At 44.5% G+C, this 26,504-nt stretch overlaps 2 protein-coding genes across 10 annotated transcripts in view; both read left to right on the forward strand.

Moving 5' to 3' along the window:
* The window catches only part of JADE3 (jade family PHD finger 3), a 73,622-nt gene extending 69,033 nt beyond the window's left edge, over positions 1 to 4,589 (forward strand). For all 7 annotated transcript variants that reach the window (XM_082069668.1, XM_082069671.1, XM_082069669.1 and 4 more), the window contains one exon: positions 1,123 to 4,589. In XM_082069668.1, coding sequence (XP_081925794.1) covers positions 1,123 to 2,015 — 893 coding nt within the window. In that variant the 3' untranslated portion in view covers positions 2,016 to 4,589. The remainder of the gene's footprint in view (positions 1 to 1,122) is intronic.
* A 1,283-nt stretch (positions 4,590 to 5,872) lies between these two features.
* Positions 5,873 to 25,358, forward strand: RGN (regucalcin). 3 transcript variants are annotated; one of them, XM_082053040.1, is made up of 8 exons: positions 5,873 to 6,892; positions 7,342 to 7,380; positions 13,557 to 13,721; positions 16,825 to 17,007; positions 18,462 to 18,677; positions 20,190 to 20,321; positions 24,076 to 24,230; positions 24,921 to 25,358. In XM_082053040.1, exons 3-8 carry the CDS (start codon positions 13,559 to 13,561, stop codon positions 24,969 to 24,971), a joined length of 900 nt encoding a protein of 299 aa, XP_081909166.1. In that variant the 5' UTR covers positions 5,873 to 6,892; positions 7,342 to 7,380; positions 13,557 to 13,558; the 3' UTR covers positions 24,972 to 25,358. The 3 variants fall into 3 exon arrangements, with proteins under 3 accessions (XP_081909166.1, XP_081909165.1, XP_081909167.1); XM_082053039.1 differs by lacking the exons at positions 5,873 to 6,892; positions 7,342 to 7,380 and adding an exon at positions 11,991 to 12,510; XM_082053041.1 differs by lacking the exons at positions 5,873 to 6,892; positions 7,342 to 7,380 and adding an exon at positions 12,698 to 13,013.
* The last annotated feature ends 1,146 nt before the right edge of the window (positions 25,359 to 26,504 follow it).

Here is a 26,504-nt window from a genome sequence, read left to right on the forward strand (position 1 = left end):
TCCTTCAGGCAAAAGAGAAGAGAGACTGATAGGGATCCTCTGTTGTTGCCTTGCATGATTGATGAGCAGCACGAAGAGGCGTTTCTTAGCCTGCCATCTGTGGTTACTCTCCTTCCTTCAATCAGAGTTTAAGTACTCTGGTTTTTAATAGTGAGCAGTAACTGGTTAGGAATGCTGATGTATCAAAACCCACTTCTGCCCTTCATTTTTATGGCGACTGTCTTAAAATAAGGAAGACAACATTAGAAAGAGGAAGAGTGTATATTACAGTGCAATTACTTTTTTTTTTTTTCTGAGGGAAGGCAGCAATTTCTTCAATGTGAAATTAAGATCTCTTTGTTCTTTCAAGATATATATTATGTCTTTCATGACCAATTCAGAGTGAAGTCTTTGTGCTTTTTTTTATCTACCCCTGAAACATGGATAGGTTTCATTAGTACCAACAAGATGGTTTTTCTAAACTGTTTTAAATCAGACTAGTACTTTGTGGATACAGCAGTACTCTAAACCGCTTCGGTTTGTGTAAATGCATTTTATTAGAAATGTCTGTTGAATTTGTTTTACCTCTTTACAAACACAAAGTGCTTTTTTAATGCTTATTAGAATAGCTTCATAGCTACTTCACAATGATACTATATGCATATGGTATTATAAAGAGTAATATCTTGGGGTGAAAAGACTTCTAAAGCATAGAGAATTTTATAGTACAAAGCAGAGAGGGTTGAACTAAGTCCAAACTGAAACTCAGTTTGAAGCATTGTTTTTTCTCCATCCAAAACTGAATATGAATCTTTTTTATAGCTGCTTTGGAACTACTTCAGTCATATCTCAAAGCTGGTTCAATTCACTGGCTTAAAGCCCTGTAAAAAGGGCACATTGTTGTTTTTAATGGAAATGCTAAAATGCTTACCTAAATTCTGAAATGGTGGATAATTTGGAGCAGTTTTCATTATTCCAACTTCTTTAATGTCTTAAAATAATTTCACGCTAATTGTTTGCAAATGCATCTTACTGTTGAGTGATCTTCTAATGGACTATAAAACTTGCTACAGATAACAAAACAATTGCCTTCTTTTAAAAAAGCCTTTTTTTCTTCTGCCCCCTCATCTCTTTCTCCTGTAGGCCATACCCTGACAAGTGCACTAGAGAACACACTGTTCTACCCACCTCCCAGGATCACCCTGAAGTTAAAAATGCCCAAATCAGCACTAGGAGATTGCAAAAATAACTCGCTGAAGCCTGGCAACAGACCGCTCTCTCCTGACAACAACAGCAGTGTTTACAGCAAACGGAGCGTGCCCATGTCAAAGGAAGCGTTTGAAATTAAAGCGAAGTCTTACTCCAGGTATCAGCACGACAGCAGAAGTAACGGGTTGCTGGCAGGGATCGGCAAGCCTCGGAGCGAGGCCAAGGATCCTGGCCCCACGCAGATGCCGGAGTTTCACCGGGGTCAGCCGTCCGGGAAGCCCTTGGCGCTCCAGGCTGCTTTGCATGGACAGTCTTCCATTGGGAACGGGCGGGTGCAGCAGGAGAACTTGAGGCTGGTGGCCAAGTCCAATGGTTTGATGGGCAGGGCTGGAGATGTGAACCAGAGAGACAGTTCCAGCCAGACGCCCTACGAACAAGAGTCCGTGCTCACAGCTCACTTGGCCAGCCAAAGCGGTTTCAGAAAATCTACCATAGAACATTTTAGCCGGTCCTTTAAAGAGGCTACCAACAGTCTGGTGAGGACCACGGAAGATCTCCGGTGCTGTGAAAAGCCAACGAGAAGACTCGCAACAAAAGATCGCTTGTGGAGCAAGCAGACGCTTGAAGGTGCTCCGTACCAGGACAACGATGGGTACTGTCCTGACTTAGAGCTGAGTGACTCTGAAGCAGAAAGCGATGAAAACAAAGAGCAAGTGAGGTTAAGACGAAGTAGCTCGGAGAGAGAAAGCCCAAATAAGGACTTTGGAAGAGATTGTCACAATAGGAACAAAAAGAATATGATTTCTCACGGTACTGTACAAAGGTGATTAGAAGCCCCCACGGGGTAACTCAGCCTTTATGTATTCCAGTGTACCAGTGCAAAGCTCAGCATCAAACGGTTCCAGAAAATAGTCCAGGACCTACATTAGGAAGAGTTGCAGTAGGGGATGGGGGGAGGGGAGAGAAATCAGAGTAGTTTTGTTCAACTGTGAATTGGCTTGCAGTCTTCACGAGGTTAACTGAGTTATTGCAAAGTCTTGTGGAAATTGATATGTTTGATTAGAGGGTAATATCTGGGAGAGCACAAAGCAGTTAATCTTTGTGTAAATTCAGGAAACTGCTTCCCCCTTGCCACCTTACGTGGGAAGCAGCGTGTTTACGGTATGTCAGTCTTGTGGTGGTAGACAGGCATTCTAGAAGCCCTCGCATCGCTCTGATGCGTTGAAAAGAGACTGCAAACGGAGACACTGAAACTGCAGTCCTGCAGCACCTGCAGTATGGCTGTGATCCAGCAAGGCACTCGTGGATGTGTTAGGAAGTGAAGCACGTGAAAAAAGTCCTGCTGGTTTTCCCCTCACACACACCGTGGGAACGTTTGTGCTCAGATCTCCGAGCACATGCCGGTGTGCTCTGCTGGATCAGGCCCAAAGTGACTACTAAGTGACGACCCTCTCCTGCAGGAGGCTTTGAACTGCGGCTGCGTTTGCGGGCTCCTTGCGGAGGGTGGAAGCAGCCGTCACTGGCGCTGCCAAACTTGCTGACCTCTAGACATGTCCCCTCTCCCCCCACCCCCCTGCCCGTTCCTGCTCTTGCTGAAGGTTGTGTTTCTCTTCACAATAACTTGCTTATTTTGTAAATATACAACTTCTAGTACTTCAGTTTTTTTTAATCTCTGTACATAGTTGCTTGTTGTGGGATGCACTTGTAAATATTTTACCCAGCTAACAAGTACAGATGGCTAATTTTGTGGATAGTGTTTACAAAAGTAGATGTACTACTTCAAAGAAAAATGCTATTTGACACTTAAATATAGGCAATCACCGGTGATGCCAGGTTCCTCTTGAAACTGAGATTTCATGTCCAGAGGTGTGTGTACCTGGTATTTTTAAAAATAAACTGAATTAGAAATAATTTTGTCTGAACTTTTTATGCAGGCATGAATTTTCAACCCTAGTTGCCCAAATACAGGCACTGGAGCCTTATTTCTGGCATCTAGGTCTGTAAAATTTTAGCCAGTCATCATTTGGAGTATTTTTTTTTTAATTGCTGGAAATTTATTATTTTCTTAAGCTGCTTTTCAACCTCTGGATCAGTTGCTGTTTCCCAAACTAACTCTTTTTTGTATGTCCTTTAAAATTAGCAGTTGTGATTAAATTTCAGCCAGCACTGAGGAAGTGAGAGGGGAGGGGAATCCTTTTTCTGCTCATTTCAATGACAGGGGATTTTCGTTTGAATGCAAACAAACTTCTCCTTTTCCAGATGGTGTTGTGTTGATCAAAAAAGTAACTGCACTGTTTTTCTCTGAAATGCTGTACATTGCATAAATAGGCAACATTCCCCTGTCCCTCCGTTGCTGGCTGAAATGGGCCGTATGTTATATAGGGTACATCATACCGCTTCCTTCTGTTGGGGCGTTCATTTTGTGTAGAAACAAAAGGTGTTCCCCACCCAGCGTGAAGATGACTATGCAGAATCCAAATGACGACCTGTTTTTCTTCATTATCATTATTTATTGCTTTTAGCTTGGGAAATGGCAACATCATTTTTAGGTTTAAATTTTGAAATCTCCCTCGTTGCAATAGAACTAGCAAGTCAGGGGCTGGAGGACTTTTCAGTAGTGAAATTTTAAAAAGAGTATACTTGGCAATTCTGCTCTATTTTCTTCATGCATCTTAATTTTTTTTTTCACTTCTTGATTTTATGTATATTTGTGTAATTGATCTTTCTAGAGCTGTATCTTAAAAATTATTTCTTTTGGTGTAAATATGCAGTAGCATTTTAGGTTTCCACATATTTTATTTTAATGGGAAATGCTTTGTGTTCTAAGCCATGGGTCATTCAGAATAAGCAAACAAAATGTCTGTTAATTTGTATTCCGGTTCTGATTCTCTTAGTTCTCCTTCAATATTTATTAGTAATCCTCTCTAGCTGGTCATGAAATTTTACAAAACTTTATTTGGAACACTTATCTGGGAGATCAGGAAAGTGTTCGTGTTATTTTGTGGCCGGAAGCCTATGGCAGAAGGGAGGGAAATTGGTGCTTCAGCAAAACTCAGCATTTCTGCTCTTCTGGGCTTATTAATTCAGTTGTTTCCAGTCTGAGCAATGGTTTTGCTAATTTTTACATGATTTTAATAGATATATGAAGGAGCCCTTGGTTATGTAGTTCTCAAGTATTGTCCCCAAAGTGCATTTGCTAGTTTTTATTGTGTGTTCGGTGGCTAACTGTTTGAAGTATTACCTCTTAACCTTATTTGTCAGGTTTTTTTGTGTGTGTTTTTGCATTTTGTTTTATATATATAAATATATATATATTCAATTTTCCAAGAAGGACTCGGTCTTTTTCAGATGTCCCCTTTTTACAAGTACTTTTTCATTAAATTATGAAACTGCTAACAGTATTTCCATTTGTTGTGATTTATTCAGGGCCTTTACCCTCTGTGTCTGGCAGGCTGTTAAACTCATCAGTCTAACAGCAGTACCGTGTCCATCGGGAGTAAGTTCTTTCTGCAGAGTTGGCAATATTTTAACAAGTCAAGTATCAAGGAAAACCTTTCCCCCTTCAGCCTCCAAAAAAGGAGTTGCTGAACACTAATTTGCTGTGTATAGCAAATAGTCCAAGCCTGGCTTTTGTTTCTGCCTAGCTGAGCAAATGTTACAGATCATTTGCTGCCCTGGCCTCACTTTTTAAATATATTTGCTTCTGCCTTAGGATGACTGCTTTGCCCTGGTTGGACAAACCATGTTATAGAGGAAGGGCCGTAGCCACACCTTGTGTCTTGTCCCTTGTACACCTTCACACACGCACAAATAAATACATAACAGGCAGCTATTGCTGTGTGCGTGCAAAGGACAAATCGGTGCGAGCAAGTCCCCGGTTGATGATGTGTGTCGGTTTTGCGTGACCTTTTGCTGTAGTTCCCCCTGTTCCCACAGGCTGGTGCTGTGAGACACCCTGCTGGCAGAGAGGAGCTGCTCCCTGTGCCAGAGCAGGGAAGAAGGCAAAAGAAGAGGAAAATGGAGAGAAAAGAGCAGTTGTTGCTGCAAAACCTACCCAATAGCATCCTTCCTGCTCTGATCTGATGGCATCCCTCCTGCTCTGACCGGCTCGGTAGCTGGCAGCGTTGAAGGGGGTTGGAGGATTTGCAAATCCGCGTGTCAGTGGCAGCAGTGACCCTCCTGCCTGCAGCGGGTCGGGCAGAGCCGTGAGCTGAGCAGCCCACACGTTTGCAGGCTGGGGTTGGGGCAGGAGCGGCTCAGGAGGTGGCCACAGGCAGGCTCAGGCTGGGAGTGAGCTGGAGGTGGGTTGGGTGGAATGGAGCAACAAGTCCTCTGACTGAAAAGAAAACAGGAGGGGAAAAAAATGAAAAAAAGGCAGTAAAGGTGCATGCAGAAGAGGAAAAACCCACTCTAGAAAGAAGCAGTGAGTGTTGGATTGTCAGCTGGTTTTCAGGACCAGGATTTCTCCTTCCCTAAAGGTGGTCTTCCAGCAGATTCCAGTAACAGACTTCCTTTTCGTGGCTTTCTGACTTTCTGGCTGGCAGCCTCCCATTCCCTTTGCAAGTACAGTCTGCTTGTGGCTGGGATGTGGGAAAGACAGGGCCAAGGAAGGAAATTGGTATCCCCGTTATTTTGGAAACAGCTGCTATTGGTTTGTAGTCTTTACAAATAAATAAGTGTGGTTACTTGTTGACATTAACTTGGGCCAAGCTTGCACAAGCACCAATAAGGGCTGCACAGTGATTCCCAACACCATTGTTTCTGCATTTATGTCACTGTCCAAAGAGAAATGTTTCTTGGCTATAACTTGCATATGTCATTTGCAGAATGTTTTCTCCACGCCGTGAATCCCAAACCATAGAAGGAGAAATTACAAATGTTTAACTATGAAATCATAAAAGTGGAGTCACCATCCCTGGAGGTGTTTAAAAGGTGTCTAGACGACGTTCTTAAGAACATGGTTTAGTGCTAGTTAGGTTATGGTTGGGCTCGATGATCCTGAGGGTCTCTTCCAACTGAAACGATTCTATGAAATATAAGCCTGAAGCGTTCGCTGGATTTTGATGTGGTACTGCACTGGTGACTACGCCTGGGCACACAGGCTGTGCTGCAGGCACATGGTGTGTAGCTGGTATCTGGGAGGGACTGAGCGTTACCAAGTATTCAAAGCTGCAAAGATAATCCCCCGAAACCAGTCGTTTTGATCATTGTGAGTTGTGACAATCCCAGTACTAGTGAAGGTTTAGCACTGCAGGGAATTGACACATCTATTGGGAAAACAGGCTTTGGATGTGAATTAATGAACAAAAGGAAGTGGCTTGTGCAACCTGGGACTTCGGCATGCAAGGGAAAAATACTGGGGAAGGGCAGAGATGGAAAACAACGGAGTGGCTCATTGTGGCTTCTTTGGGAACAAGGGAAGACTTGCAGACTTCTGGGTTCTAGTGTAATGAGAGATGCCCTGCTACTGCTGCTTCTGAATCTTCCTTTATACCAGCTTCATGGCTGAACAGGCTTTTGCCTCTCCTGGGGTGCAATTCTACAACATACCCCTCCTGCAGAGACCATCCTGGGGTAACTGCTCCCAGGCTCTCCACTCAGCGCATCTGACGACCTGTTGGACTGATCTGGAGCGATGTGACAGAAGCGGATTAAAGTGACTGCAAGCACAATTTTCTGGAACCAAACATTACATAGCAACTGGGTAAGTGGTTTGAAAATAGCAGATATTCGTGCCTATTTCTGTACCTCAAGTTAACCCCTCTGCAGATAGCTTAGGTAAGTTTGCATGACTGCATCGTTGTGTAAGGAGAAGCAGCCTTGGATGTTTTCCCATTAGTTTCCCTGCCTCTGTGAGTACAGCTTCCAGATAAATCTTTCTCCAGTAGCCTTCTGTTGGCTGGGACAACCTCCTGGGATCCACCTTGCCCTGCCCTTTCTCTGGGACTCTTTTGTTTAAGGCTGGGCAGACCCTCCCTGCTTTCCCATGGCTTTCTCAGCAGCCCTGAAGCTGGGTATCAGCCTCACCTAGGCTGCCTTATCTGAGACATTGTTTTAAATCTCCAAGTAGGCTCAGTGATGACACCTTTATGCTTTCTTTTACCTAACCCTCCTCAAGACATTTTTATGGTCTCTCTTGGTTTTTTTCTGCAGGTGCTGCCCCACCCGCCCTCACTGGAGGAAGAGTACTGGGTAAGACAGGGACACAAGGTGTATTTTGACAGAGTGCCATAAGAGTTCCAGAGGTGTTCTCCTGGCCAAATCAGTGGGCTGGTGTCCTGAGAAAGAATTTCAAACCTAGCACAACAGCAATATATAAAGGAAGATGCCTTCAGGAAACCTCCTGGTCATATGAAAGCCCTAGAGCTGTAACTGACGTCATGATATGCCACTCTTTTTATTTTCTGTGGACTTAGCTGGGGTAGTACCTATAAAAAGAAAATGTGTTACATGCCGTTTGGGAAAATAGCTATGGTTATACCTTTTAAAGTGCAGGCCCTAGTGAGGGAATGAGATATCTGAGGGGAAAAAAAAAAAAAAATCATCAAACTAGCCCACCCACTTCACCTGAAGCCATGGTGTCTGGTTGCATTCCTCTGCAGTTGATCTCTCTTATCTCAGAAGGGTAGTGCTGAGTAGTTAGGGAACCCCTGCCATGGCGTCACTGACTTTTTAGGCTCCACTTGCATCTCTTTGAATGGAGCCAGACTAAAGTAGTTTCCCTCCTTCAAAACTGATGGCCATTGTTCTGGTGGCTCCTCTGAAATGGAGTGGGGGGCATTGCCTTACCCTCTCCCTGCTGATTATTCCTTCTACAAGCCACCTTAGTCCTCTGGCTTAAGGAAGCACAGAGGACAAAAGCTGGATGAGCCAGGTGCAGAATATCCATCAGCAAGTTGTAGTGAAATGGAGAAATAAGCTTAACAGCAGAATCAATTATACTGTTAAGCGACATTCTTTATTGACAGTGCTGGGGAGCTCTGGGAATCATCCTCCATAAGTGCTCCAAAGACTGGATGCTCTTGCATTGCTTATATTCACATAAATATTACATATGCATTACATTTTTTGAAAATTTTGACATACAATACACCTATACTAAGAAATAATTTATTATGTTAGTTGTAATTGTTTAGTTTCTTACTTACAATAAATCTATTAATTATTAGTTAAATATAAGCTAAGCATGCTGCTTCTAAACATTGTATTAATCTTCTGTCTCCCTCTTGTCACACAGAAGGATCTGAGACTTGAAAATATCCCCTTGTTTTGCAGGTGGTCAGAAAGCACTTCTCTCATGTCAATTAGCTAATGATGGCTACGTCTTTTATAACTTAATCACAGGATACATTAATTTGGCAGCTTCAATTCTCCCCTTTTCAATACACTTGCAAATCCTTTTGCAGTAGTTTACACTCATTACACACCGCTAATGTAGAAAATTGACTTCTCTCAAATTGTCTGGTTGAACATGCTAAATTACACTGAGAGCAGTTGCCCCAAGACCTGCAGTTAATTTGAAGTTTGCTTCTGATTTGGGCCTGAAGAAGGGCCTGTGTGCCTGAAAGCTGCAAACACTGAGAGCACTGTTGCTAAACCAGCTCCTTGAATGAAAGATGCTGCCTTGTCCTGGCTCCCCTTGCACAGCCTCCATTGTAGCTGTAATTTTGCAGCTGCCATAGCACATATCAATGCTCTCCTTTTTTTTTTTTTTTTTTTAATCCTGAGACAAGCAAAATGCAAATCCGGATCACGTGGAGTCCAAAGAGCAGAAGAGTATGGCATTAACAAAAAATGTCTTGGCTGTGCTCCACTGAAGAACATTTACCCTTTCTGAAGCGCCCTGTTCCCCAGCTGCTCAGAGTGCAGTGCAGAGCGCAGAAAGGCACAGGCTGGACTTTGTGAGGCAGCTGAAGGCCGCAGGAACTAGCGCTTGCAGGTGCTCCTGTGACAAAGAAGTTGGAGGTGCACCTGTGAGGGGTGTTTGTGAAACACCTGAGAAGCTGGCTGCACTGGGAAGGGTCACGTAATGTCTGCTTATAGCTCTACGTTCTTAGGTTTGAGATGCCTTTTCATGAGACTGTGGCCAGTACATAAGGAATGATGCTGAAAGAAGTTTGCCTAATCAGCTGTAAGAAGTAGAGAGTACCATTGCTGGTTCTGTGAGAGAAACTGGACCTTTAAGGCTAAATGCTTCAATATGACTTCACAGTAATTTGGTGCAATCCTTTTTAGAAAAGTTTCCCCGTTTGAGATTCTTAATCCATTCTGCATTAATTTATGTGACAGCAATAGGTGTTAGACTTGATGTAACATATAAATTAACCAATGGGCACAAGTCTGCCTAACACCTTTGTGCTACCTTCAAGGAGACGTTTGCAAAGCAGGAAAATTATGTACTTTGGCAAATGTTCAAACTGTACGAGTATTTAAATACATGACTGTGATCATCCGGATTAGTAAACAGTTGAGACTTCTCAGTAGTTTGATCTCACCTGGACCTACTTGTTGTTTACTAACAAGTAAAAGCTTGATCTGGACACACAAGCCAATTCCAATAACTCTATGTGGCTGAAAACAGTGCATGGCAGTGCCAACTCTTGCTTTCCAGACAGCTGATTGCAGTGACTAACCTTACATTTCTACCTCTGCTCTTGCTTGGTGCTGTTGTTTTGTTTGTTTGGTTTGGGTTCTGTTTTGGGTTTGTTAGTTTGTTATTTTTTCCTTCACGTGGTGCTTGGAGGCAGCTGTAAGATATGGACAGCTGATCTATGGCCTTCACCCTTTGTACCAGTCATGGATGAGGCCTAGAGCCCTCCCACCTTCAAAGCAGGACTAAAGGTGAAAGAAAAAACGATGAAGCTGGCTCTAAAGAAGGAGAAATTACAGGATGAGGCTCATGAAAACACAGAAGAACAACTGTGATCTTCCAGGAACCAGCATAAGCAAAAACCAGTTTCTTTTTATAACCCCTGAAATTGTCCAGCACCCCTTCTTTCCTCCAGTCCTGATGGGCTAGGGGTTTTTTTCCAGCTCTGCAGCACACCAGGCCATTCTCCAGCTCTGCTGAACACTTCCCGACTGGCAAGAAGGGTCAGAGCCTGTGGCGGGTTTAGGGAACCTGCAGGCTGGGTGAGGGCTGAGACTTCACCTCACAAGACCTCCCGTGTTGCAGATGTACTCCTTATGCTTTTCATGGCTGTGATAATAAGATTGCTTCCCCTGCTCCCTGCAAAGCTGGAGGAGTGAGTGTGCAATGTGACCTAACATGTGAAACAAATGCTGGGCTACCAGCCATCTCCTTTGGAAGCCACAGCGGTGCTGCAAGTGTTCCCTATTGCTGGGGGGGGGTCTGGAGGCTGCACAGTAGATATTGTGGCTGTGAAGCAACAGGATGGGTGGGGAAGCCACATGGCAGGACCACCTTTGGCAGCCATCTCTTCTGTGCTCTTCTCTCCCATGGTGAACTTGTACTTGCAGAAGACCTCAGCTGATGTTCTCTGCGAAGGCATCCCCCTCAAATTCCTTCCTGCTCTACTTTCGGCAAGCCTAGATTAGCCATTACAGAAAAGATAAAACAGAAGCACTGTCCCATGTAACTAGAGATCGAAGTTCAAAATAGTTGGCACTTCAGAAGAAGACCAGAGTTTGTGTTGTAAGTTGGCACTCGCAAAAGCTGTTAATTTTCTCCCAAAGCGTGTGCCAACACACAGCTTGTTTTGATGCCCTCAAACCGTAGTGGCAAATGCTTACGCCAGCAAGGAGCAGAGAGACTGGCCAGGTGGGTTGAGTGTGTGAGTGGCTCCTGCTGCTGCATTCAATAAGTGGTTGTGTTGGCCACATATCCCACGCAGCCTCGTAGTGTGTGAGGACAGTGGGAGAGCAGTAAATGTGGCTGAGCTTGGTAAAATGTGACAATTATGTTTCACCGTACTTACAAATTCTCAATGAACTCTTTGCATACTTTCAAATTTTAAACCTCTGGATCTTCTTGTTGTAAAATGTATGAAAGAAACAGAGTTACTGTGGCAGTTTTTTTCCTGGGTGTTTGTTTTCTGTGTTGGCAGTCACTGATAATTTGCTTGTCTCGGGTCTGAGGTGAAATCCTGCTGTTTGTTGTGTGACATGGCAGTGGGGACAGAAAAGGAAAAAAATCAATGCTAGGCACTTACGTAATGCAATTCAAGCCTGTAAAATAAAAGCCTCGCTGCTCAGGTGACGATATGGTAATAAATATCACATTAGTAGTCTATGAAACATGTTGGTAAGGATTTGTAGCTCATGAACTTACCAAACATACCGCTAAAATAAAAAAATGTGACCAAATGAAGTCACTTGCTGTATAAATAAAGGTAACCTAGTAAAAATGCTTGGTAGAAGATAATTGCCAACAGGAAGGTGTATGATAAGGAACGGATAAAATCTGTAACAGGAGCTGTGAGGGGGCTGCCCAGTGGGTACTGTGAGATGACTGGCGTGCAGTGCTGGGCTGTGCCTTTGGGATAAAGGGGCTGCGAAAAGCTCCAGCTGGAAACAAGAGTCTGGCTGGGGATAAGGCAGGTTTTGGAGCAGCCAAGATAATCCTGGTTTGGGAGGACATAGCAGCAAGCCCACCTCTACCTACATGGCCCACCCTGAGTTGGCAGGAGAAGACGTGTGAGGCACTGAGACTTTTATACCCCTGATCCCTACAGGGATGACTGAATCCAAGTCAAAGGCTCTTTGTCATAGGATGCTGGAGAGCAGTGCTGGCATTTTCGAAGTGCCTTTTGCTTTACAACTTAACAAACTGCACATGGAAATTTTTATATTAAGCTATTTGCGTTGTCCCTTTGGAGGTTTTTGAAAGAAAGGGAGTAAAGGGTGGTACAGCATATGGAAGGCCCTATGTTTCTGGATACCTAGGGAAGTGTTGCAGGAGCCGTGGAGGAGCGTTTTGGAAACCAGCCTTTCCGGGGAGTGGAGAAACTTGTCCGCCGGCGACAGAAGTCTCTTCTCCCTCATCTTCGTTCCTGCAGCTCTTGGTGGGGGGAGGCGAGCCGCTCCAGCTCAAGTGACCGCCGCTGTCCCTTTACCTGCGCTGCCCTTCCAGCCAGCCTGTGGAGCGGGTCGCCGGCGGCCCGGCCTTGGCCGGCGGGCGAGATGACCGCTTGTCACCCCCCCGCGGGGCAGGAGGGGCCCGGGCGGCGGACCCGCCCCTGGCAGGGGCACCGGAGGCCCGGTCGCCGCGGGCCTGAGCGCGGCCGCCTCCTCTGTCACCTCCCCGCTATAAGAGCGGCGGCGGCGGGAGGCCGGCACCTCCGGCTGGGCTGCTGGGAACAGGTAGGGCCGGCGTGGTGTTTGCGTGTCTTTTGTCATTATTGCTCCTTTCTCATATATCTATAGATATATAGATATATAGATATATATGTGTTTAAGTTATGCCGCCCGCCGCACGGCAGCGACGCCGCCGCGGGAGGTGCGGCGGAGCAGCCGGGCGTGCGGGGGCGGGCCCGCCGGCGGACCGGCCTTTCCCAAGCGGGCCCCGGCCCGGCGCCCGCCGTTTTATTATTTTATTTTCTTTTATTACTTCCCAGTCATCACCCACTTTCCCCCACCTTTTTTTGTTTTCCTTTTATTTTTTTTCCTTTTTTCGAATTTGCCGTGCGGCCTGACGGCACGCCGGGCTGCGCACCCACCCGCGGGGCCAGTCCGCGCTCCCCGCAGGCTTCGGCGGGGAAAGGGCACACCCCGGTTGTTGGACGGGAGAGAGTCCTTAAGTAGCACGAAGCGGGCGATCGCTGCAAGCAGCTGAAATAAGCCCTGCTGCTCAGTGCTCTGTACAGGTAAAACCCTTCTAGACTGAGGCTGAGAGAGTTGGGGTTGGGGTTGTTCAGCCTGGAGAAAAGAAGGCTCCAGAGAGACCTTATTGTGGTGTTTCAGTACTAAAAAGGGGCTTGTAAGAAAGAGGGGGACAGACGTTTTAGCAGGGCCTGTTGCGATAGGACAAGGGGTGATGGTTTTAAACAAAAAGAGAGGAGATTCAGGCCAGACATGAGAAGGAAATTTTTTACACTGAGGGTGGTGGAACACTGGCCCAGGTTTCCCAGAGAAGTGGGAATTGCCGCATCCCTGGAGACATTCCAGGCCAGGCTGGATGGGGCTCTGAGCAACCTGATCTAGTTGAAGATGTCCCTGCTCATTGCAGGGGGTTGGACTAGATGATCTTTGAAGGTCCCTTCCAACACAAACTGTTCTATAATTGAAAATTGGCTTTGAATTGGCTGCAGATACAAACACTGATTTTTCAGCACTCACACCTGGGGGGCTGATTTTATAGGCACTTGCTCTTGACAAACATTTGTAAAACAGAATGATTTTCCCCACAGGCATGTCATCCATTAAGATCGAGTGTGTTGCCAGTGAGGGCTACAGGATTGGGGAGTCGCCGGTCTGGGATGAGAAGGAGCACGCGCTCCTGTGCGTGGACATCACAGGGAAAAAGGTGTGCCGCTGGAGCTCGCTCACCCAGCAAGTGCAGGCCATCTCCGTGGGTAAGGAATGGCTTGAGAAACGCTCTACTCAAGGCAAGAGTTATGTGTTCCGACTTGGTGCTGTCTCACTGCCAAACACAAGCAGGACTCCTGTAGGTGATGCAGCTGCATCCCTCAACAGCTGCACCGTGCTCATCTTCTGGAGACCCTTCCCTAAAATCTGACTTCTCTAGGCCAAGGAGGACACTAGGACTTGTGCACAGACACTAGATACTAGCCAGACTTAGCCCTGAGGACTTGCCTTAAGATTTTTGCTATTGGCTTAAGTTTGAGCTACTTCTGTTTCCTGTAAGTTGTTTACAACCTACTCTCTTTTGCCCCCTTTTTGTCCCAGAAGTAGAGTTCTGCCATTGATATCTGTGGGGATTTTGTTCCTGATTTGAATGAGCAGTGCCCATCATATTCGAGGTAACAGTGTCACCAGCTAGAGCCTCAATAGTTTAAATATTCCAGAATTCCAGTACTCTCATAAAGAAAGAGTTGCAGATTTACTTCTGGATGTGATAACATAAATATTTGTCTGTCTGAAGACAGCTCCTCAAATGGTTTAGTTAATTAGATTTATTACTTTCTCATGTTCAGTAACGGTGAAAATTGCTTGCTTTTGCCCACCCATAAGCTTTTAATGTTATTCACAATAAATTGTTCTGGGCTTGTCTGCCTTTCAAATTACTGTAGTTACCACTTTTAAGATGAGAGAAGGCCTGATACAAATTTTGGAAACATTGCTTCCCAAACTTACCTCCTCATATCTTAGCTGAGGGAGTGTGCGTCTCCCTGCCACTCCGCCACACCAACTCAGACCTGGTCTCAAAGGTGTAATCTTTTACATGTGGCCTCTCTGGAGATGCAGAAGGAATAGTAGCTGAAGCAGCTATTCTTCCCCTCCTCTTCTTATTGTTTCCTCTGTTTAGTAATGTAATTAACAGCTGTGCCTTTGGGAATACCATGATTAAGAGACCAAAAAAAATAACCCCGAACACCCAAAGACTGCCATGTGGTTAAAATAGCGGGTTGATGTCCAAAGTGGAAACCGAGAGAAATTACTCATTGCTGAAGCTTATAGAGAATTACAGCAACCCCACACTTTGCAACAGCTTCAGTTGCCCTTTTCAGCTCCACAGGGAAAACAGCACTACACACACAGCTGTGCCCAGGGGGAGACCTTATGGTCAGTTTTCTGCTCAGCGTAAAATGGTGTTGCAAAATAAATCAATTCCTGTGGATGCTGCTTAACAAAGCCCTCCAGGGCAGCTGCGGACTGAGCCATGTGCAGGGGCCGGTGCTCTCACTTGCGCTGTATTTGTACAGTGAACAGTGGGGTGGCTGCGTCTGTCCCCCCAGCCTGATACACCCCTTCCCGTGGGGTGCTTTGTCAGGAGGGTGTGGGGCTGTTCTTGTGGCTGTAGGGACACTTGGGGGGATGATAGTTCCTGAGACAAGGAGGCAGGGGTACGCAGGCTGCTGTGCTTGGGGGCTGCTCCCCCCAGGGTGGGAGGGCTCCCGTGGGCCATGGCCCCAGGTGTTTTGCTGGGAGAGCAAATGGAGAGTTGGGTTCCCACATTCTGCCAGCAAAGCCACTGCTGCTGGTGCAGGCAGGAAAGCACTTTTATTGACGTGGTTACTGGCAATCAGCGGCAAAATGGCTTATTTTGGTGGGTGCCACATATGCCTGAGGGGACTTTGCCGACCCCTCTGTGCTGGCAGGAGATGTGGCACCTGTTTGCCCAGCGTAGATGAGCCCAGGCCACCAGCAGCCTCAGCAGCGCGGTCAGACGTCTCTAGGTGAAGGAGTTGCTGGGGTTGAGCTGGAAATCAGGTGTGCAACTCCGGAGTTGGGGGCAAATTGCGTTTGGATTTCTAGCGTGGTGGTACCACTGCTGGGGCTGCAATGGAAGCGGGAGTAGGAGCCAGATGCAAGCAGCTAGGAAGGAGCAGCTCCTTTTGGCAGCAGTAGTGGCTGGTGGCGATTATAAGTGTTTGTGACATTATTACCTAATTATACCTCTGCAAAGCTATAAATACAAGAATTTTTTAATTTTTAAATTAGGAAGTTGGCAATTTGTCTGACATGTATTCCTAAGTCTTGTCTGCTAAATACTATCCCAGATTCTAAATCCCAGATTCTAAATCCCAGATTCTAAATACTATCCCAGATCCTATTGCCTTGTTCAAAGCTCCTTTTCCTTTTCCTTTTCCAAAGCTCTTGTCTGCTAAATACTATCCCAGATTCTAAATCCCAGATTCTATATCCCAGATTCTAAATACTATCCCAGATCCTATTGCCTTGTTCAAAGCTCCTTTTCCTTATATTTTGCCTGGCTTTTACAGAAGCATTATTTTCATGGTCTTTTTAAATTTTTTTTTCTGCTAATTCTTTTAAAATAACCTACAATTGAAGGTTTTACAGTATAATAGCACAAATGAGTGCTAAAGTAACCATGGAGCATTTGCAAATTTTCAGTTTTGCTTTAACCCTTGGAAAGCTCTACCACTCCTTGGTGTGTTTTTGATACTGCTGGAGACATGTGTGACCAGCATGGCAGTGGGTGTTGCAGACGGGTGTCTCTCCTGCCCAGTGTCACCTCTCCCAGCACAGAGTCACTCCCCGGCTCCGTGAGTTATGGCTGATGCGCCATGCAGGGCTGATTTAGCCAAGAGCTGGGCTGAACAAACAAGATTGCTCCAAAGCTCTTGTGGCAGTTTTTCCACTGGGAGAACCAATGTGGTAACCTGTTGTAAAAAGTATACGTGCCTGGATCTGTCCCCCTTTTCATGCTTTTTAAAGCCCCTAGCAGAACCAGGTGCTGGGAATGATTATCAGTCCTGGGAGTGGTGGTAATACTCAAGTTCCCTGAGTTTATATATTCCAAAGTGGTGATTCTCTGTGTAGCCGCTTTCTGTATGCATTAAGTACGCATTCTTCATGTGAAAGGATCTGTTTCTGTGTATTTAAATACCAGTTTTGTTGGTAGAAAAGTAGGTTGTTTCTCTTGCCTGTGGTCTCACTGAGTTTGGTGTGACTGCTTGCACGTATAAAGTGGGCAGAAAGTAAACGTCTCTCCACAGCACACACATCTTTTCCATTTCATCCTGTTTCTAGATGCTCCTGTGAGCTCTGTGGCTCTCCGGAAATCTGGAGATTACGTCATCACCCTGGGAACCAGGTTTGCTGCTTTGAAATGGAAAGAGCAGCAGGTAACCACGATTACTCAGATCGACAAGGATAAACCAAACAACCGATTCAATGATGGGAAAGTGGATCCTGCAGGGAGATACTTTGCAGGTATGTGCTGCAAGTGGTTCCTTCCTTCTGCTACTCCCTTAGGTTTTGGTGGCAGCATGCAGTTGTAGATGCAGTGAGTGTTTGTTCATAGTTAAATGGTGGGGGTTTTTTATGTTGTTGTCTTCAAGCAGTTTAATCCCATTTACAAATCAATTTCTGTCACCTGAACACCATCTAATCAGGACAATTTTTGTTGAAAGAGGCCAACTATTCAGAGCCTGCCTAGCTTAAGACACTGGCCTTACTTCCTCCCTGTTGTTTTGAATACTGGTAGAGTGCCAATAGAAAATACTTTTTGCCAGTGAGAAATTTATGATATCAGAAGATTTGTTCCTCATAAATCAGAATTTGTAGATGCTGTTTCTAAAAACTATGTGACTGTTCAACATGGAGAAGGGAAGGCTCAGGGAGATGTTACCCGTGTGTCTAAGTACCTGATGTGGGGGGGAGAAAGCAAAGAAGAGGGAACCAGGCTCTGCTCAGCGGTGCCCAGTGACAGGACCAGAGGCAATTCTTTTTAAATGTAATAAAACTCTTTTACTGAGCGTGACCAAACAGCGGAACAAGTTGTCCAGAGAGGCTGTGGTGTCTTCATCTGTGGAGATACTCCAGACACAGCACAGCAACCTGTGGTGGCTAGGCCTGCTGTGAGCAGGAGGTGTGCCTGGATGGTCTCCAGAGGTGTCCTTCAGCCTCAGCCATCCTGGGATACTCTCCTCCTGGTTTTTAAAGCACATTTCTGTGAATCTGCCCTGTTAGTTGGGTCCCTAAGCTTACCTTAACTTGCTTTTACTCAGCCTGCCAGGAGCCAGCCTCAGCTGCCAACTTTGAGCCACAATGATGAGATCTGTTTTTGAAGAGGCTTCAGTAAGACTCATTCTGAGGGAGGAGGAAATTTTTTTCCAGTCTGTTATACAAGAAGTTAAGATTAGTGGGAAGCTAAATGCTAACCACACCTTTCTTAATATTTGAATGGCTGAATGAAACACTTTGCAGAAATGGTGCTGCACACCATTTCTGCCACACTTCAACAAAAAAACAAAGGCTGTGTTTTATCGTCTTCTGCTGAAAGCAAGCACTTTTGAAACCTACCTTTCCCTTTTGCTTCTAACTCGTTTTCTTCCCCAAATTTCTGCTCCCTTCTACGTTGGCAGTGCGGTCATCAGAGAAGAAACTTCTCACAGTGAGGGTGACAGAGCACTGGAACGGCTGCCCAGGGGGGTTGTGGAGTCTCCTTCTCTGGAGACATTCAAAACCCGCCTGGACACCTTCCTGTGTAACCTCTCTAGGTGTTCCTGTTCTGGCAGGGGGATTGGACTAGATGATCTTTTGAGATGCCTTCCAATCCCTGACATTCTCTGATTCTGTGATCAGCACAGCATGGGGCTGCCACCAAACCCAGGGTAGAGCCTGTTTAGTCATGAACCTGCTTTCTCCTCTTTGTCTCTGCACAGGTACAATGGCTGAGGAGATCCGACCTGCCGTGCTGGAGAGACACCAGGGCTCTCTGTACACGCTTTTCGCTGACCATTCAGTGGTGAAGCACTTTGATCAGGTGGACATTTCCAATGGGCTGGACTGGTCGCTGGATCACAAAACCTTCTTTTACATTGACAGCTTGTCCTACTCAGTGGATGCCTTTGATTATGACCTCCAAACTGGAAAAATTGGTATGGATTTGTTGCATCCTAAAACAATGGTTTTTGCCTAAAGACTGTGATGTCTGTTTCCATTCTGGTTTATCATGCGGAGGTAACCAGAGCTTTGGGAGCGCTTCCTCAGAAACCTCTGTAGAACAGAACAACAGAAGACCCATTAACGTTCATCTGTACCTGCATAGGCTCCTGGCTCACAACTAGTCAGAGGCTTTTGGTACTATTATAAAATATTTAAATTACATGGTGGAGTTTGAGTAGTAATCTAGACTACTGTTTCTGAACACAACGCATATCTGATCTTTCTGTGTAAAAAGGGCAAGTACTTCTTGCATGGCTATATTTCTGTGGCTGTGTGTTTCTTATTCCTGGCAGCAGAGGCAAAGTAACAGAAAAGCTTGCAGTCTTGTGCAAAACCTCTGCTAGCTCCTCCAGATTTTTTTTTTCCACCCTGTTTTGTTTTTTAAAATATAAGATCTTAGATGAAGATTCTGCAGACAGAGCTAAGCAACAACTGGAAAGCAGTAACACAAAACTTCTTCCTTCATTTATTTAAAACAAAACAACCCCTTAAGGGCTTCTACAAGCTTGGGCAAAAGAAAAATTCAAGTGACTTGGACTAATAATTTGCTTTTGAGTACATGGACTGCAGTATTTTGCTTTAAAAGAGCGCAGTCAATTTAATATTTAGTTTTAAAATTGTGAATTTAAAGTCATTTTAGGTTAAGCATCTTGTTCTGATGTCTCTCTGCTGTGGCTTACAATTGATTTTTTCTTTAGGAAACAGGGTGGTTCTCCTCTCTCACCCACGCTCGCTCCTTTTCTTTCTGTGGGCAATCTGACAATCCCCGCTAACACAAAGGAAACTCATTAAAAATATTGCTACATATGAGAAACATTGAAGTTGTCAGAGTATAAATTAAACAATATTAGACAGTTGGCTTTAGTTTTCTTTAATAACAGCAGATAAAAGTTCAGCTAGAGTTGTTTGTTTTTAGGTTGACAGTATGCCTTTGAGGTTGGTGCTTTTCCCAACTCTGTGTTTAGATAAACTCTCAGTTTATATATTTGAAGGTCAGTTTTCTGTTGATACAGTGATTATTGGCACGTTCCAACCATCCGTTTGAAAAGTCTCCAGTTCTCTGACTGGAAGCAACCCGTACTTCAAATGATCCAAACTGCTTTTAGAACAAGTAATTATTTTTCTGTATATATGTATAACATTAATTTATGCAGTTATTCATTTATTACCGTAAGTAGGGAGCATGAGTGGTGCACTAGAAAAGGACACTAGGAAAAAGGATTATACTTTCAATGGATAGAAGCAGGCCCGCAGGCTTTCCCACTGAGAAACAACTGTCTCAAGAAACAGGGTAGCAGACACAATCTGTTTCTTTCACAAGAAAAAAATCAGGACTTCAGTACAGCTTTTGAAAACAATAGTACAAATAACTCTGCTGGGCTGTGACCGATAAAAATTTTAACAACTGTCTCACTTGGTTTTGTTGTGGTTTTTCTACCCTGCAGGCAACCGTAGGAGTATATACAAACTGGAAAAAGAGGAAAGCATTCCTGATGGAATGTGCATTGATACAGAAGGCAAACTCTGGGTAGCGTGTTATGATGGTGGGAGAGTGATTCGTCTTGACCCTGAGACAGGTAAGTTCTTGCAAAGGACTTCTTCTTGTTTTGTTTTTAAAGAAACAAAAGCGAAAATGAGAGGTGTTGTGTTTTGGGTTTTTTTTCCCTTCACAGAGATGGTTCATCTGCTCTTTTTAAAACATAGTTGTTTGTTTGGGTTTTTTTTAAACAATTATATGTCCCTGCTCTCAGAAGTTAGGTTTGTAAATAAGTGTCCTTTGTTCCCAGCCTCTGTTGTGTTAGAAAAGGTAAAGTTGCTGAGGAGATTACCTTTATACTTGTGAATTGTTTGAGTTAGCATCCTCTTGCATCCTCCAAACTTAAGATCCGTGTTCACCTCATTGATAAATGATGTGGAAGAAAATAAGCCATGAAATAGCAAAGATGACTTAAGACATTTTTTGTCTTTCTTCAGCATAGTGTATTATGTTGGGCAGCCTACTGAGGTTAATATAAACCCCACATGACACTGCAACATTTTTTTAATTGTTGAAAATCATTTACATGATCAGTTTTTGCAATTGAATTAATTAAAAATATGTCATTAATTCCACAGCATTGTATCATTCCCACAGCAATGTCTTGGGTGTGCCCATTGTCTGGGCCGGTTCATTGCTACTCTAATTTGGACTTTGGTGGTCTGCCAGGCGTGATATAGCCTGGGTAAAAAACACATGTAAAGCACCTCAGGGAGACTGTCTGCAAGGGGCTAATGGGTGAGAATGGGAGCATGATTTTGACAGGTCTCAGACGTCGCAGGTTTGCATAATACTGTTTATGAGCAACTGCACCAAGCTGCATCTGGGCTCTCTTGAACCCAGATCCAGCCTTAGCAGAAGTCCTGGGGTTTTGTGGGGCTGCAGATTGGGGGATGGCAGCATCTCTTGAGGTGTGCCTCCTCTGCAGTGCACAGGAGACCCTGGTACACATGTGCACCAGGCAGGTCAGGCTGCAGCCTTTCTTCTGACTCTGCTGGAACCTCTGACTTGAGGCTCAGGCTGTGGTTTCCCCCTCACCTTTTGATTTCTACCCATCCAAGGTCTTGCAAACCTGTGGGACTTCCTCCTGTCCTTCAGAGTCTGCACCCCAACCCCAGGAGGAGGAAGATCCAGCTGGGAGAGATCCCGGCAGCTCTGGAACCTGTTTCTGGTCCCACATCCTCCCCACTTTGGTGGGCAGAACACTCCTTGGTGGTCTCTGCCAGCCCTCTGAATACCATCCTGGACCAATGGACTCTAACATTTTTCCTCTCTGGTTCAGTTTCTACCTTTTCCCCCCGTGTCCTTCACCTTCTTCCTTTTTTTCACTTGTTTTCCCTTTTCTCCTCCCTTTTGGAGGTATTTTCTTAAGGGAAAGCTAATGGGAATAGATGCATAGGGATCCCTAGATGCACAGGGAGACTGTAAGAACAGGGAAGGCAGAGCACGTATATGTGGGCGGTGAATTCCCAGCTTTCAACCACGCTCAGCTCGGGGTCTTTCAGAGCTGGATGTGAGTTTGATGGATCGGTAACTGCCATGGGATTTTCACATTTTCTGTGAATTTGTTCTGTCTCCCCTTGCTTGGGTAAAACTCACAGCACCCACAGCGAGCAGCAGCAGGAAGTTTCACAGGTTAAATGTCCATGTCAAAAAGAGCTACCTTCTTTGTGAATATCTCATGCTTATTTGACCTCCTTGCGCTGTCATTTTAAAGTGATATCTAAAATCTGAGAATTGCTGAATTCTAGGTGAATTGTAACTATTTAGGGAGATAACCCAGATAGGTTTGAGGGAAGCTCCATGAAAACCTCTCTTTAATGTATAATATAATCTCTGACAATCTACATGCCGTTGCACTGATTTTTTTTTTACTTAGATTTTGGTGTTTACTTTGGCCACTGTGTATCGAAGTCTGTGCCAAATAAGCTTATTGTACAGCATCAGGAATCTGGAGTGCTGAAACTTCCCTAGCTACTGCACACAAGAGGCTCTTTCACCACTGCTCACTTAATGTTTTATTTTATTTATTTTGGGATTAAAAGACAGTTTAAAAGTATCCAGCCTTCGTGTCAGGGTTTTTGGTGAAACAAAGGCAATTCCCTCTCAGTCCTGTATTCTGGATGTACTGGTTACATCCATAATAGCAAGTAAAATGAATCAGCAACTGTAATTTAGCCCTGCACCCTATAGCATATCATAGTTTATTTTGCACAGCCAGACTGTCTTCCCACATCAAAACAGAGCCCAAACTGTCTCTGGGGAGCAGCATACCCAAGTGGGTGGGCAAAAATAGTACTAGAACTGCACCAATGGCTTTACTACGTGGCTCTGCTTTTGCCTGTGCTTCTGACCTGCTTAGTGTTGTGGTACAGGTGGAGCCATTTGGTCTGTGCCTTTGTCATAGAATCAGAGAATAGTTTGGGTTGCAAGGGACCTTCAAAGGTCATCCAGTCCAGCCCCCTGCACTGAGCAGGGACATCTTCAACTAGATCAGGTTGCTCAGAGCCCCGTCCAGCCTGGCCTGGAATGTCTCCAGGGATGGGGCATCTACCACCTCTATGGGCAACCTGGGACAGTGTTTCACCACCCTCACTGTAAAAAATTTCTTCTTCATGTCAGTTCATTGCAGTGCTGCAAGTGACCAAGGCACAGCTTGGTGGGTGAAGGAAAAGTTTTTAGAGCACATAAAAAAGAAGGCAGGTGCTTGCTTTGATACGCATCCTCTGGGAAATGGTGTCCCACTCGGAAATTGACCAAAAACTTCTCATATATGTGAACTGGGCCAAACTTTCCACTTTTTCTTTTTCCTTGTAGGGTTCCCAGCATCCAAGTTACTCTCCTGCTATTTCAACACATCGCTAAACAGTTAGTTACAGTAAGGGGACCAAGCCCTTTACACACGCAAATGAAGAGCCAGGAAAATTACATATTTTGTAAGGAGGTTAATTGACGTTAGCGTATTTCTAGAAAGAGAAATTAAGTTGTAGGTGAATAAAATAGGCATGGTGGATGTAAGCAGTTATTGCCCAGAATTAGGAGGAATTTTAGAAAAATCTGCTGTAACGTTTCTTGACAGCCTCCTGGTTAAGGCTGGAGGCAACCTGTTTACTACTGTCATTAGGACAATATCTATTTGTTGTTATAATAAATGCAAAATATTGTTTATGGTAGCGCTAGTTTATTGTAAAAACTTCAGACGTGTCCCATGATCCCTATTTTATGCCAGCTTGATTTGAAAGGCTGTTGATGTTTCAGGAAAAACTTCTAGGAAAGAATCTTCCTTAACTGCAGGCAATAGAGGTGCAGCACGAGGTGCGTCTCGGTAGAGCTGCACGACGTCTGCTCGCTCCTGGCATCCTTTGTAGTTAAAAATAAAAGAGTCATCAGGTCTAGGATGTGGTTCATGTGACCTCTTTTAGGGAGGAGTTGCATCCCATTTCCACTGAGTGCATGGGCAGCCTTGGTGATGAGCCGGGGCGCGCATGTCAGTGCTGTGGATGTTGGCAGTTAATTAGAAGACCGGCACAGATTAGGAGTGGGTGGGATTTGTTCGTGATAATTGAGATTGAGACTCATCAAATGAAACATCGTCAACAATGCGGTTTACAGGCATCTGCTTTCTCCCTGTTGCAGTGCTCATCAGTTTACTGAAACTCAGCATGGGACCTGCCACTGCCCTGACACCTGCTTTTGTGGAACACCTGGCTCCACACCAGTTATTTGCAATAATTTGTTTAAATTTCTTGTTGTAAGCAGACGAACAGGAAATGGTATGCATGTTTTTTCTCCAGGAAAAAGACTCCAGACTGTGAAACTTCCCGTTGACAAAACAACCTCCTGCTGTTTCGGAGGACAGGATTATTCAGAAATGTATGTGACTTCTGCCAGGGATGGGATGGATAAAGAGTGGCTTGCACGGCAGCCGCAGGCTGGTGGGATATTCAAGGTGAATGATTCTTCTTTCTTTCATTTTAGAGGGGCATTTTTTCCCTCCTTCATTTAGACAGCAAAACAGCTGGAATGGTAGGAAGCAAGAATCAAGCTATTGTTTGTATTTCTGGTACCTGTTGCAGGATGAGAAAGTTAAATGTATTTAAAGATTTGAAGATACTTTTAGGCTTAAAATTTGTAACAATGCTGATACTGCAAGTTTTCTATGCCATCAGCTCTTTCTACTGCTCCCCCTCCCAACTCAGTTCAAGTTTTCTGTTTATTATGGAAAGAAGGTGTAAATACTTCTGTGTCTTAATGGCAGATAAAAACATCTACTTTTATTTACTTGCTGGTTAGTTATAACTAAATTATCTCTTTAAAAATTCATCACCTTGGGATTTTTTTAAAGCCCTGCTCTTCCCTGTGTGTGCATACCGAAGGTGAACTGCAGAATTAAGGCTTAGTAGTATCTGAGAAGAGGCTTCTGGGGAATGGACTCTGGCCGGTGATGACCAGGCTCTGGAGAAAGAGCACAGGTTGAAGCTCCTGGCTGTGATGAGCTGCTGTGTGCAGAACAGAGCAGGATGTCACGTCCTTTACTAAATTAAAGCATGTCTAGTTGTGAAAGAAAAGCAAGTGTCTGATAGTGGTGAATTATTGCACTAATCTTTCTTTTTTTTTTTTTTCCTCTCTGTTTCAATAGATAACAGGGCTAGGGGTGAAAGGAATACCGCCGTATCCATTTGCAGGTTAAATGTACACTCTTCAGAATGGATTTAGAGAGGACTGATACAAGCAAGACAAGTCAGAAGGTCTTCCTCTGGTGTTCAGCATCTTTTGCTTTGAAACCATGACACAATTATAATATCTCATCAGGAAAGGATGAAAAACTGCTGAGGAAAAACTGCCAAAATACATGGAATATTTTAAAGCTGATCTTTTCTTCCCTTTAAACTCTAGTACTTTAAATATCTGATGGTGCTTTTTCTGTTGTACTAAAAAAGATTCTCACCCTAATAAACTACTGAATATTGTGACTTTCCTTTATGATTTAATAATGTTTTAATATATTTTCTTTTTATTGTTTATCCTGCCATCTCATTTGCTGTATTGATTTATTGATTAAACTACTTGTAGTGTCTCTTTCAGGTATTTTCAAAGTTCCTCATATAATATCCATTTATGGTCTTACTGCTGCTTTAACTGGAACTTCATTTGTCCCACGATGTTCTCAACAACCGAAACATTAATACCTACCACTGTGTATCTGCAGTTTCATTTTTACTTGACATTTTTAAGGCCTCAGCTGTGGTTGTGCTTAAATTAACTCTGATCACCTGGAGCTGACCTTCATCTCTACCCACCACATGTCATTATGTTGCTAATTTTGTTAAATATAACCCCAAATTTTGGGGGCAAGAACCACACCTTTGTCCATCCTCTGAAGATCTCAGCCTGTTCTGGGGAGATCCATGATGACAGGAATACATCAGGCATTCTTGGCCATTGGTGTTTAAAAGAAAACACCATCCGCACGTACCTCCTGCTGAACCAAACTCCCCCAGAGAGGCAAGAGGGTCCCAAATGGCCTCTGCTGCTATTAAAGTGCAGGAAAGGGAAGTTTTATTGTAATTTCTTCACGGTACCTGTTGTCACTGGCAAGTTATTCACTGGATTGCTTTTTTGCTGGTAACTTCAGGCATGTATGTGCTGAAACAGCTGTGATGTAACTCAGCTGTTTTTTTAAACTGCAGATTTTGTTCTCGGCATGTTACACATTCCCACGCTTGTGCACCTCCCATGCTGGGTGGGACAGCTACCTGTCCCCATCCTACTGTGAGGGTGACCCACTGATGGCGAAGAGAGCCCCAGGCTGTGCATTTTCTCTGCAGGCAGTTCCCAGAATCGGTACATAGTGGTTGGAGTAAGTTTCTCTCTGGTGGATCTGCTTGTGGCTGCTCTGCCCTCCAAGTGGGCAGTGGGTGAGTCAGTAGCTGTCTGGCTCACACCGAGGCCTTGGTGCTGCTTTGAACCGAGGGGTGTGCAAGTCACTGTTTTGCTTCTTTGAGGTTGTCGCGGGTTTTGATTGCGGGGTGACAATAAAACCGTGGCAGATGTATTGTTAACCTCCTCTGCGCCCCCATTTCCCCCGTTGGCCTCCCATTCTCCCCACTTCCCACTCAGGACAGGCGATCAGGAGGAAAAGAAGGACAGAGAGAAGAGAGATGGAAAAATTAAAAATGTTTTACTAATGCTACTAATAAGAATAGAGAAAATAATACAAAAT

Source organism: Streptopelia decaocto, assembly GCF_964273445.1.
Source record: "Streptopelia decaocto genome assembly, chromosome: 1".
In the NCBI taxonomy this organism is placed as follows: Eukaryota; Metazoa; Chordata; class Aves; order Columbiformes; family Columbidae; genus Streptopelia; species Streptopelia decaocto.